The 13,306-nt window shown below is 36.6% G+C and overlaps 1 protein-coding gene across 1 annotated transcript in view; it reads right to left on the reverse strand.

Moving 5' to 3' along the window:
* LOC140149055 (polyamine-transporting ATPase 13A3-like) overlaps positions 1-12,993 on the reverse strand; it is a 35,727-nt gene extending 22,734 nt beyond the window's left edge. The window contains exons 1-8 of the mRNA XM_072171210.1: positions 12,667-12,993; positions 6,425-6,494; positions 5,555-5,722; positions 3,846-3,907; positions 3,189-3,320; positions 2,944-3,024; positions 1,290-1,359; positions 173-307 (exon numbers count right to left, since the gene is read on the reverse strand). Of these exons, the coding sequence (XP_072027311.1) occupies positions 173-307; positions 1,290-1,359; positions 2,944-3,024; positions 3,189-3,320; positions 3,846-3,907; positions 5,555-5,722; positions 6,425-6,494; positions 12,667-12,710 (762 nt within the window). The 5' untranslated portion in view covers positions 12,711-12,993. The remainder of the gene's footprint in view (positions 1-172; positions 308-1,289; positions 1,360-2,943; positions 3,025-3,188; positions 3,321-3,845; positions 3,908-5,554; positions 5,723-6,424; positions 6,495-12,666) is intronic.
* Between the last annotated feature and the right edge of the window lie 313 nt (positions 12,994-13,306).

The following is a 13,306-nucleotide window of genomic DNA, read 5'->3' on the forward strand; positions in this document are numbered from 1 at the left end:
TGTGATTATTTTCGTTTTACGTCAGGCCAATCTTTGTGAACGGTCCCTAACCGCATTATGAATTTTATAAGAAATTCTATTACGCCTAGGTACTCAATGGGTTACTGGAGTTTAACAATAAACTTAAAAAATTTTTTTATTATATAAACAAAGGATTATATATTAGCATTACCTTCCTAGTGACATATAAAGTCGTAGTAAGCGATATTATAGTCATGATGATAATACAAACAGCAAAGTTCCAATATTCAAATGCCATCCAAACCGAAACGCTGTATACTTGAAATACGTAGAAAGGATTCAAAACCTGTAAACAATGAATAATAACAATGGGTGATTAAAATGTTGGCTTTTCTTCAAACCATTCAAATGGATGGCTACGTTGACGTAACACGTGTCAGACCCTTTTGTTGTTTTTGTTCTAAACTAATCTATGCTTGCGTATACAGACCCCGGGGGGGGGCACTCAACACAAATGACCATACGGGTATGCTCCCCCGGAAAGACCCCCCTTTTTGGGTTTCGCAGCTCCGAAACGCCCCTATGTTTGACCAAAATAAAGCTCCGAAAGACCCTTGATTTTGATAATTTCAGCTCTAAAAGACCCAAAAATTGCTCATTCCTCATATTTCTTGTTTTTTCAGGCGATTTTCAACCAAAAAGCCAAGAAAGACCCTTGATTTTGCCTTTTCGCAGCTCCAAAAGACCCCATTTTACTTGTTCACAGCCCGGTTCGCAGCTCCGAAAGGCCCCTTTTACCGGTACGCCATCAGCTCCCAAAGACCCACCACCTCAAAATTCCGGGGAGCATACCCACCAAAATTTTTGATGTGCCCCCCCGGATACAGACTGTCCAGGAGAAGCGTGGAAACCAACGAAGCGGATAGCAAAGTTTCCAAGGGGTTCACAGTAACTTTACCTTATTTGAAAGGAACTTCGGAGCTTCTTCGCTGAGCATTTAAAACAGTAAGTATTCTCACAGCTTTTTAACCACATCGGCAAACAATTTTGTCACCAAAATATGGTACTGTCCAACAATTCTTCTAATTTAAAAATTATTTATTTGTATATTTACTTTTTTGAAAAATTGTAACCTAAAAATATAATACGGATGACAAAAAATGTTGGCGGAAGACCTAATTTTATGACATGGCCATCCGGCGGATGCCCAGATTTTTTCTTTTAATTAAACATTGCCATGTTTAAAAATAAAGTATTCCAATTTTTGTACATAACCATGATAACTGTATAGCCATAATATGTCTAGATCTTAGGCACTACATTCTCACCTCCTGTATGAGCATCACAAAGATAGGTTTGACAGTGATGGTAATTTTGTTTAATCCAAATATTTCTTGCCTGTAAAGAGATGGAAAATACATTCTTAAAAATGAAATATATAATGCAATTGAACACTGAGTAAACAAGACAAGTTTTAGAGCAATATAAGCGGTGTCTTAATGTCATTGAGTTAAGACACAACTTATTTTGCTCCGAGTCTGTTGTCTTGTGTGCAACCGAGTTCAATTTGAACTTGCTTCAGTGTTTGACTTTAATTTGTTTTTAACTACAGCATGTAGTTTTCGTTGTTTGCTTTTATACTTTGTTGTCTGTCCCTGAAGAAGAGCAGTTTATCTGCTCGAAACGTCGATTGTTTTTTTGCCTGTTTGGTTTTGTTTGTCTGCTATGTGCACAGTGATTTTAATCACTTCCAGTGTACTCTTGTATACTGGTTTCCTGATACTTCTGTGGCTTCTGGATTTGGCATTAATTGGCCATCGAACTTTGCCTGTTTTTGTGTCTACATTGGTTGTTTGGTTTATCGTGTTTCTTTAAATACACATTGATTTTCATCACTTGTTCTAGTGTACTTTTTATTCCCATTGATCCATGTTGTTTTCAAAAGGTCCAGCACTAATTCTGTGAGCCTTGAAACAGGTAGTTTTTGGCTATCGAGCTTTACATACTTCTAATGTCTACATTAGCTGTTTAGTTTCCCCTGTTTGGTTTCCCCTGCGTACTGTCTAGTCTGCATTTTACTTGTTTCCCCATGTCAAGTTGGTGTACCTTGCTATTTGTCTTTCTATGTAATGTGTACTTGTATATGTCTTGTGTGAATAATTACCTACATGAATGTCTGAGAGTGCACAGCTGCGTTCCTGTAACTTACATAAGCCTAATCTGCATACTTTCTATCCACCATTCATACACTCTAAGAACCATATAGCCAATCAGAAAAGCCGTTGAAAAATACGCTTAGTGCATTAATATTGTATAATTGTACGGGCGCGCAGTCCGCGTACTACTCGCAGTGCTTTCGCGCGCGTTCGCATCACGTAGGATTGATTCATTTTCCTGGCGGGTTGATGTACGATAGAAAGGGTCATCGATAGTGTTATAGGATCAAATAAGATGCTGTGCCTTAGTCGCTGTAATAGCCCATGTTGGAGCCAGTAGGAGAATTTTATAATATTTATAGGTTAATGAATACGCATTATTTGTTGCTCGAGAAATTGTACAAAATAATGCACTTGTACCGTCGGGGCTCGTGCATTAGACGCATCAATATCTCAGTACGCGTGCATTATTTTGTACAATTTCACTCTCAACAAGTAAGACGCATTCTTGACCTATAAATATTATAACATTCTCTTACTGGCTCCAACATGGGCTATTACAGCGACTAAGGCACAGCATCTTATTTGATCCTATAACACTATCGGTGCCCCGATAGGTACCGATGACCCTTTCTATCGTACCCTGAACAGTTTTGCATAGTGCTTTCGTTTTTTATTTAACTGAAAATACGATAACACTATGCAAATGTTAATAATTATGCTTAATACAATTTATTACATTACCAGGGTAAGATAACCGGGCACCGATAGTGCTATAGGACCAAATAAGACGCAGTGCCTAAGAACTTTTCAACAAATTTCTTACCGTGTTTCAACTTCTTTCGTAGAAAGACCTGCTTGAAACCTCTCATGGAATTCTGCACACGTTGCTTTCAATTCTGGAGATCTTTAAGATAAGAACATGACAAATAAACTTTTTCAATTTTTCCAAGTTCCATTAACATAGATTTTATCTCAACGTTTATACCTTCACGAGAAAGTTAACATCGACCGTAGACCAACTTAAATTCATTATCAAAATAAATAAGGAATGAACAATTGGTGACGTACCTCAAAAGAAAGAATGTGCTGTTTGCTGGATCCCATATGTATTTCATATTTTGGTAACAGAAGAAGCGTATCTCATTATCAATAACGGTTTCCCGCTTTAAGATGCCACGTGATTCGGTGATAGTAATTTCCCTAGGATAAAAGGAAGCCATTTACATGATATTTATTTATAGTGTATTGGAGTGAGTTGTGGGTAGGTCTATTATTTGTAAATGTATACCTCCTACTCATGGAGCTTCACGAGTTTAAATTTTGAACATTGACAATGTTCCCACTATTCGCCGTAGATGTGACGTAATTAATCGGAATGACTACCATAGCAATAGATCAATACAATTTTGAATATATCGCCCAGCCCTACAACGTTCACGCGATACCTATGCATTGAATCATAGATGTCAAAAAACAGGGATAAAGATCTTGATCGTAATTCTATAGAATATTCATAGCATGCACCTGTAAGATTAGTATCTTTGAAAAGATGATTGCAGACAGACACAGGTGATGAGTGCAACCTGCTCGTAGTGCAGGGCGATATATTCCAAAATTGTATTCATCTATGGTAGCTAATCCGATTATTACGTTACTTCTACGGCAGATAATTTGGCATTTATCATGTTTATTGTTTGCGAATCTTCACAAATGTTTTTTACTCACCTTTTTTCTTCATCAAGCTCATGACGCTGAATAAACTTCACATGTTCCCTGCAGTAAATATCCTCCATAAACAAAAAGTAAACACAAAACATTAAACTCTTTTTTTAGATACCAAGATCCATAAATATAGACTACGCAAAATAGTCGACAAAACATCATTTTGCCCACTGCAGTTTTTTTCAGTTTATTTCTTTAGGTGCATAGGTAAACTAAATATTGAAATATAAATGTATTCATCATTATTCATTTTTAGCCCCCACACATGTATGGGGCTTACATTATCATCTAAATGGTTGTCTGTCTGGCTGCCTGTTTGGCTGTCCGGGCGGAAGCAAATTCATTAATCCACTCCGCAGCTTAAACGCAATACTGATCAACATCAAACTTAGTATGGGGATTGGATATGGTGGTCTCGTATCAATTTGTAAGCGCTCTTTAGCAAAGTCATAGTTCATTGAATTTACAACCGTATGACAAAACAGGCGAAAATATTTTTGCACAAGATTTGCAATTTAAAGAGAATTGGCCATGGCTCATTCTAGTGACCCTAGTATATGGACAATATAAGTGTGCTTTTTCATTTAATGAGATAAAATTTGAAAAATATTGTAAGGAACACTTGAGGTTTTGACTTACATTCCCACATTCGCCTTGCTATATCATTGAATTGCGTCATCTGTTGACCTAGTGGCGAAAAGCGTTTTTAGGGGGAAGTGTTGGCTTTCGTTTGATATATATATAAAATTCTGATTGGATGAAGGGAACACTTGAGGTTTCGACAAATACCAATCAAAGAGGCCCATTTTCAGCTAGAAGCTCCACAGCTCTTATATTTCTATGCACTCAACCGTGTAGTGTAATCAAAGACTGTGCGGAGACAATCACTGCTTGCTTGATAGCTCTTGGACGAAAATGTGTGCTCAGGTGTATCGAGGTGGAAACTGTACGCATGATGGTTTATAAGAGAATCGTTTTGGTATAGAAACCTTTCCATATGGATGTGCAGAATAGTTTTGTGTGTCATGTAATTTGCATATTTATGAATATTAAGGAGCTTATTTCAATACTATTTTGCTTACATTGTCATTAATCCACTGTGTAGCTTAAACGCGATGACCGATCAACTTGATATTGTGATAGTATATGGTGGCCTGATGTGCTGTATAGTTTCATGTCATGTTATTTGCATATTTATGAAATTAATGAGCTTATTTGCATATTCTTTTTATCTAAAATCATTTTGTTATTGACACACCTATTTATGTGGGCCAACCAATAGCGTAGCCACCGGGGGGGGGGCAGAGTGCCCCACCCGACAAAAAATGAAAGAAAAAGTGCCCCTCTGAAAAAAAATGAAAGAGAAAATCAGGAGTGCAAAGGAAAAGAAAAGGGAAGGAGCCCTTTTCTAGCAAAATTCAGGGCCAAAATAGTGTAAAATACCAAAAATGTTCCGCGCTACGCACGCACATTGTGACAAAAAGGCCTTTTTAGCCGGATAATGCGGTAAAATAGTGTAAAATACCATTTTTTTCGCCCTACGCGCGCACATCATCCCAAAAAGGCCCTTTTTGGGAAGCTCGAAGACATACAGTCTCTATGTATTGTATGATACAACTGCAATTTTTTTCGTCTGTGCCCCCAAAATTTTATTTTGCCCCCCTGACCAAGAAAGCTAAATAAATTTATTATGGATTTCTTAATGATTTTACCTGAATCAGAGCAGCTTCAGCGTCTTGTAAGTCACATCTAGAGTACATCATTTTAAGTCTCCAGTTGGGTTTCCAGTAAAAGATGAGGAGTAGGAATCCCATAGTAAAAGCACACAGCACACAAGTAATGATTGTAAGTATCTTATTTCGTGAATAACCCAAACATTTCTGCAAACCACAGACAAAAGGCTAATTATTCAAAGTGCTATTCCTTAATAATAAAAAAAACCAAAAAATAAAACCAAACAAACAAAAAACAAAACAAAACAAACAAAACGTAATAATACTGAATTCTGCATGTATGGGCAACTTTGGGAGACTTTTCCTAGGGACATAATATAATAACAATCCATATTAAATGGTGTTGTCTTTGTGGACCAGAAACTACTGAACATGTTTTATAACAAAGACCTCGAAATAAGTCCAGTGCTGCTGCAGAGGTGCATGGTCATCAGGGGTATACACCCATGGTGCCACATCTTTCCACATAATCCTAAATTAGTAAAGGGTGTCCCAAATTGAATAGTTCCCCTCGATCTCTGTGATATATTTCACATGGTATTTTGAAGTTATGCATGACCACCAACATGGCAACGGTAACGCTATTTTCCTAGAAGATACTGATCATTTTTGGCCACCCTGTATTTTACGGGTCGCACAACGATATTAATTTAAAGAAATAAGGTCACTTATCAATAACGCTAATAAAACAAACTGAACACATGGCATATCGTGTTCTAAAATAATAAAAGAGACAAAAACAACAACAACAACATTAGCAACAACAACAAACAAGACAAAAACAAAAGAAAACAAACAAAAAAACAACAACAAAAAAATCCCAAAACAACAACAAACAAACAATCTTACAATTTGGTTTTCTTTGTTTTCCTGGTAATCGGTTGGCGCCGATCGAAGGGGAATGAAGTCTCCAGTACATCTGTGGATAAATAAATAATAATAAAAAAAAATTATCAAATAATGTTACCTAGCTACTTTAGATTTTAAGAAGATCAAGCGGATGTCCGGATTTTCAAAATACTTTGGAGCAGTTCAAAAACTTGGAAATCAATGAATGTCTTTTTATGAGCTAACATGTTCACGTGATCATCTGAAGGGACATGTCATTTACAGGCGGATTGTTAAGCTGAAGAAGTCACAAGCTAGTGCCAAACGATCCATCAGTTTCTGTAGCTGAACTTTGCAATAGGCAGCTATCAAGAGGCTATTTTAGAGGGGGGGAGACATATAGAACGTTTTCAGTTTCTCTTGCCTCAATACACAAGCAAGCTGCGCGTGGGCACTTGGGACGGGGGGGGAGGGGTGCTTGAGAGGTGTGTTAATGATATACTTTGATCAGCTCATAATCGGCGGGCCTTATAACATCGCGGATTATTATCAAAATATTCCATTTAAGTCCTATACTTTGTCTACTTCTTTAACACACAAAATATACACCAGACAGATCAACTAATAGTATTCTTAACATGAGTCTACTTTTTGGCGGAGCGGTAAAATCCTCACATTTCCCGCCTATTACGAACTGAAAAAACTATAGTTTTCAAATCACTCAATTTGGTGATACATTTATGACCTTAACCTGTGGCGTATAGATTTCCATAGATTTCCTGTAGACCTTTTGTTAAATTGTGCCATTCCGAATTTCAGATTTAGGTTGAAACATGTCTTCTAGAAGTTCACAATAAATCGTATGACAGCTTATGACGATGCGATATTGGGAACGAGACAGAAACACTTTTTACTATCGCCCTGGCCCTTAGTAATTCGATCTTAATCCGCCACACAACGAGCGAGAGATTCATGTGAATACGTTTTGTACATAAACCTGTACAATTTGGGCATTCGCTCAAAAGTCACTTTTTCTTTAATCACACTCTTCCAGATTTCAGATTTAGGGTGAGACATGTTTTCAAGAAATCCGCGGAAAATTGCATGACGACACGTATTTGTGAGCGATAGAGAAGCACTTTTTACCATCGCTATAGAATATCTAAACCATATAGAACAAGTAGTGAAAACAACGCTCAAAAGTCGCGTTCTCTTTAATTATACTCCTCCATATTTCAGATTTAGGTTGCGACATGTTTTCAAGAAATTGACAGAAAATTGCAAGAAAAGCACGTTTTACCATCGATGATAGAATATATAGATCTAGACCTAGATAATTTCGAACTCATGAAGTAAGTTTCTGGTGGTAGTGCTACACTTGCACCGGGCCTGGTTACGTCCCGGGGTTACGTTCACAAAATGTGTGAAAATATTGAAAATGTGTGCCATTGTTGTTTCTCTGATATTTTGTGAATTATTACAAAGATTTCTTTGAATTATGTTTCCAAAATACACATATCTTCTTGAAAGTGATAGCTAAAAAGTGGTATTTTTATCTCCCGTTTTATTCATGTCGTGACACCCCAATTTATAATTGCACAACACTGATAGATTATTCATTTCACACTTGTGTAGAAACGAATATAAAACATAATTATTCATAACCTCATTAATATACGCGATACATGCGATCCAATCATTTTATTTATTTGGCAAAACGCAAACGCTGAACGCGGTCACTAATAAACAACAGTGGAAACATATGGATAAAATCAGCCGCCTTTTTTTAGTTATATATTAGTAAATTGTGATACTACAATTCATATGTATATCAATGTCATGAGAAATATTTGGGCTAAAAATAAAAAAATAATTTGAGGTTAGAATTTCAGCGTGATCAATCTGAGACTAGCATATAAACCGTGTTAAGTTCACAAAAACATGTATCAGATTTCCCTGTGCGATATGTCAATGCTATAGTTATTATAGTTTCAGTTGGATGAAATATTACAAAGCAAACGCATAGTAACAATACTGTGTGACGCTTTGTTCCCGAAATGAAAACAATAGTCTGCATATTGTTATGCAGCATTGCTATGGTAAATAATAGTACAACTCATTGTTGCTAATGTCAAATTTGTCAAACTGATTGTGATTGTATGATAAGAGCATGATATAGTGTCCACTTCATTTACTTACGTCATCAGCCAAACGGGGGAAGAACACGTACGCTTCAAACGGGGGAAGAACACGTACGAGCCCGAATTTTACCCACATAATTTCTCTTTTTTTCAGGAGAAATACGCATAAAAAAATTGCAACGAGTGTCAACTTGTAATGTAATAATTATTCTCTTCGAATAGAGATAAACTTGTTTTTGCAATAGACCTGCCCTTTAAAGCCTTAATGTACGATCTTTTTAAATTTTTAGATTTTTCTTTTTTCTTCCAAAATGATAATATGCAATCATTATGAAAGTTCACAATACATCCAGTAACGGTTATTCCTTCAAAATTATTATTAAAACCACCAGCAGTGTTGCCATGACATTGTCTGTTCTTGCTTACGATTTTGGCTGTTACCGCATTAAGATGACGTAGACCGCTTGAGGCTAGCGGTAAGTAGTTAAACGCCATCTATTGGTTGGAACATGTTTGTTTTTTGTTTTTGTTTTTGCTGAAGCTGAACCATGAAATGGTATCAGCCTATGGCCGGCCCTATATCAGTGTCTATTACTTTCTTACTAACTTACTTACTTACTAACTTACTTACTGACTGAGTATACCTTTTGATCTGAAATGGGCATATCTTTAAATGCCATGAAGGTATGAACCCCCAATTAAGAGCATGATATAGTGTCCACTTCATTTACTTACGTCATCAGCCAAACGGGGGAAGAACACGTACGCTTCAAACGGGGGAAGAACACGTACGAGCCCGAATTTTACCCACATAATTTCTCTTTTTTTCAGGAGAAATACGCATAAAAAAATTGCAACGAGTGTCAACTTGTAATGTAATAATTATTCTCTTCGAATAGAGATAAACTTGTTTTTGCAATAGACCTGCCCTTTAAAGCCTTAATGTACGATCTTTTTAAATTTTTAGATTTTTCTTTTTTCTTCCAAAATGATAATATGCAATCATTATGAAAGTTCACAATACATTTGGACGCGAAAAACATTGGAAATTTGCAAAGAAACAACATCGTAAACTTCACAACTATCACTCGAAATATCTCGCACTATTTGGATAATAGGACGGCGAGTGCGGCCTCAGAGTTAGTCTCCTACGCAGCCAGTTTGGTTACGCTCCCTACCAAACTGGCTACGTAGGAGACTACGATTTGCGATCGTTCCAATATAGTATCATAATCTAAAAATTATGATAATATGTCGGACCAACAGAAAATCATCCCGTTTTACTACAAATAGTGCGAATTTGACAGTTTGCTCATAGATTTAAGTTGGAACATTACAAATAGGCCTATGCCAAAAAATCGGTTTTGAAAAAAAAACCACGAACTTGATGAAGTTTACATCCAGTAACGGTTATTCCTTCAAAATTAATATTAAAACCACCAGCAGTGTTGCCATGACATTGTCTGTTCTTGCTTACGATTTTGGCTGTTACCGCATTAAGATGACGTAGACCGCTTGAGGCTAGCGGTAAGTAGTTAAACGCCATCTATTGGTTGGAACATGTTTGTTTTTTGTTTTTGTTTTTGCTGAAGCTGAACCATGACATGGTAGAGAGATTGCGGAGAGGCGTTCACTGCAAACGCCATACGGGTTACGGATTTCTGCATTTTGCGGTAGAACGTCATAGTCCCGTTCACATCCAAACTAGCCTCCTACACAGCCAGTTTGTGTCGGTCCTAACACTCGTCGTTCCTAGTATGTTCGTGATAGCCGCATAGAGTCTGAACCAAGACTACGTGTAAACGCAATTGCAATCATGATGGCGCTATGCTGAGACAAATAATCTAAAGGTAATAGGAAGCACCCATTGATTCACCTTGGGTGCATCGAACCAGAGAAGATTATCTTCTTTCATCGAACTACTTTCCTCGGTATTGATATGCAAATACGACTGGCTGTATCTATAATGCTCTAAGCATTCAGTCCAGATTAGCGATATTTGAGTTTTGCGGGCTATTGGAAAATGAGTATAGGCCTATGTTCACACGTGTATGCTATTTGTCTAAATAATCTAAACAGAGTTTGGTGTTGGATGCCTAGGAAGTCTTGGTGTATATTATTCGAATAACAAGAAACAAACTCCATTATCATATAAATAATACCCTGTTTACTTTCTACAGCAAAATGAAAATAGATAATCTAATATGCCTAGTTCGATTAGTACCCAGCAAACACAAATATATTATAGAAAACGTTAAATGTCGGGTTAAAGGTTATGTGAGGGTCAAGGGCATTAAAAGTTTTAATAACATTCAAAAAACCCTTTGTTCTAAACTTGCTGATAAACGTTCTAACACAATAGACACTTAAATATGTTTGCCAAATGATATTTGCATTTCGAATTTTGGCTTAAAATGTTGTTGTATTATTTTTTCAGTATAACACGAGTTTTCATGATTTTTATATAAACATATACATCGATATGTTATCAAAACGTTTTAACTAAAACCAAAAACACATGCATTATCATGTTTTAAAAACATTTTGGAGTTTGCTGAATAGTATCCATAAGCAAAACACTTTGACAGTTGTTTAATGCACAACGAAAAAGCAAGGCGAAAAATAGCGTTGCACGAACTTCTGTTCCCCGTCCCAAACAGACAATTATACCGCATTTATGCCGTAACACGACACAATCTTGCCTAAAACGCCTCTTCGCAAGCTGATTTTTGGACGGCATTTTCCACACACAAATGAATAGGCAATCTGCCCGTTCGAATTCGCGTCGAAAAAAATCGAAATTTGTTCACTTCTTCTTGTCTATACAAGATCAAATTGTAACCACCAAAATGGATTTTATTACATGTCGGACTCTACTTGTTCTATTAGGATACTTTGATTCGTTTCATAACATGATAAACATAACATTTTTCTGCATTTTATAATGCGTTTTTTTGTCATTTTGGAACGTGATTTTTTGCTACCAACCGCAACGTAATCGCCTTACGGTAATTCCACGATTGACCAATTCACAATAGATTTCACTCTCTAGAGGGCATAATAACCGATTTTCGACTAATGTAGCTTGCTGTTCGCGTTCCCGTGTCACGTTTCACGTAAATTTCGCAATCTCTCTGGTATCAGCCTATGGCCGGCCCTATATCAGTGTCTATTACTTTCTTACTAACTTACTTACTTACTAACTTACTTACTGACTGAGTATACCTTTTGATCTGAAATGGGCATATCTTTAAATGCCATGAAGGTATGAACCCCAAGTGGTGTCAAATGAAAGAGGAAGAAGTAAAGAAGTAAAGAATATAATAACAATATTTTCCCACCCGGGGGTGGCACTCATAATAAGCCACGGTTCAATATTCATATGGGTCATTTTTATATCTCAAAATGCCAAGAAGGTATGTACCCCCGAGTGGTGTCAAATGAAAGAGAACAAAGCAAAAAAATTTAATAAAAATAATTTCCCCACCGGGGGTCACACTCCTCATAAGACCTGGGTCACGGTTACATATACTGCATAGAATATTATGATTGATGAACCCATGATTCTAGGACGACTTCTAAGATATACAGCAACTGTAATAATTTGACACTATTTTTTATTCAATTTAGTGCATTTTCACCCATGTACATTATCAATAGCCTACCTATTGACCTATTTTGACCTAAATCTTATTATCTAGGCTTCCTGGAGACACAAGACCATGGACCTTTTTGATCCTCCGGACCAGAGAAACACACGTGATATTTTACTGGGACCCCCCCCACACACACACACCCCAATGCAACTACGGTCATACTGGGTTGTGAATACTCTTTATCCTTGACTACTAGCGAGCGTTGGTGTCAGTTTTGAAATTAACGAGTCTTCAAAAAATGAAAATTGGGAATTATATTATTTTGCATGTTTTTTGATATTTTGGAAAATGTCAACGATTTTTACAGAGAGAAAGTCCTTCCTTTTAGATTGGAATGGGGGGTATACACGCTTTGCACTCCGTAGCTGGCTGTACGGCTTTGTATCCTATTGCTATGTTCCAAATAAATATATATGTCCTATTGATGAACCCGAATGTAATTGATATACAAATGTACATAACTTACTTTTTTTCGTTGCAGTTAATGTCTTCCATTTCCATCAATTCCATAAAATATGTAGTTAACTTCTTAGTCTACACATAGATATGCATGTACTATGCAAGAGCAATTGCTGATAGCCGGGTGAATTGTCTGTGCGCAAACAGGTATTGTGATCATGGTGCGTGTCACCACAGATTATAGAACACTGAGCTTAGGTAATGATAATAAATGATACTTGGAATGCTAATGACAACCGTATTGTAGAACCTTGCCGAGGCGTGGGTCCTGGGAGGACAGCAAATACACCAAAGTGGCATTAAAACTGCGAGAAATGTCCTTTGGTATCAAATGTTTTGAAATGTTTTGCAATATAATATAGAATTATATTTTGATTTATTGACAGACTGGGTTGTTTTCCCGGGTTGTTTTACTGCAACATATTTTCCTGTTAAAGCCATATTATAACATTTGCTGAGGAGAACGCCCTCAAAATTTTTTTAATTCTGGTTTTTACACGATTGTAATGTACTTTAGTCAATAAAGATACTCTGCAAAAATCAAGACTTTAGGTGCTGTAGTTTTGTCAAAATCCGAGATTTTGAATAAAACGATGGAATCGGCGTTTTATTATTACGATGGAAATATTAGACGAACACGTATGCAC

Source organism: Amphiura filiformis, chromosome 3 (assembly GCF_039555335.1).
Source record: "Amphiura filiformis chromosome 3, Afil_fr2py, whole genome shotgun sequence".
Taxonomy (NCBI): domain Eukaryota; kingdom Metazoa; phylum Echinodermata; class Ophiuroidea; order Amphilepidida; family Amphiuridae; genus Amphiura; species Amphiura filiformis.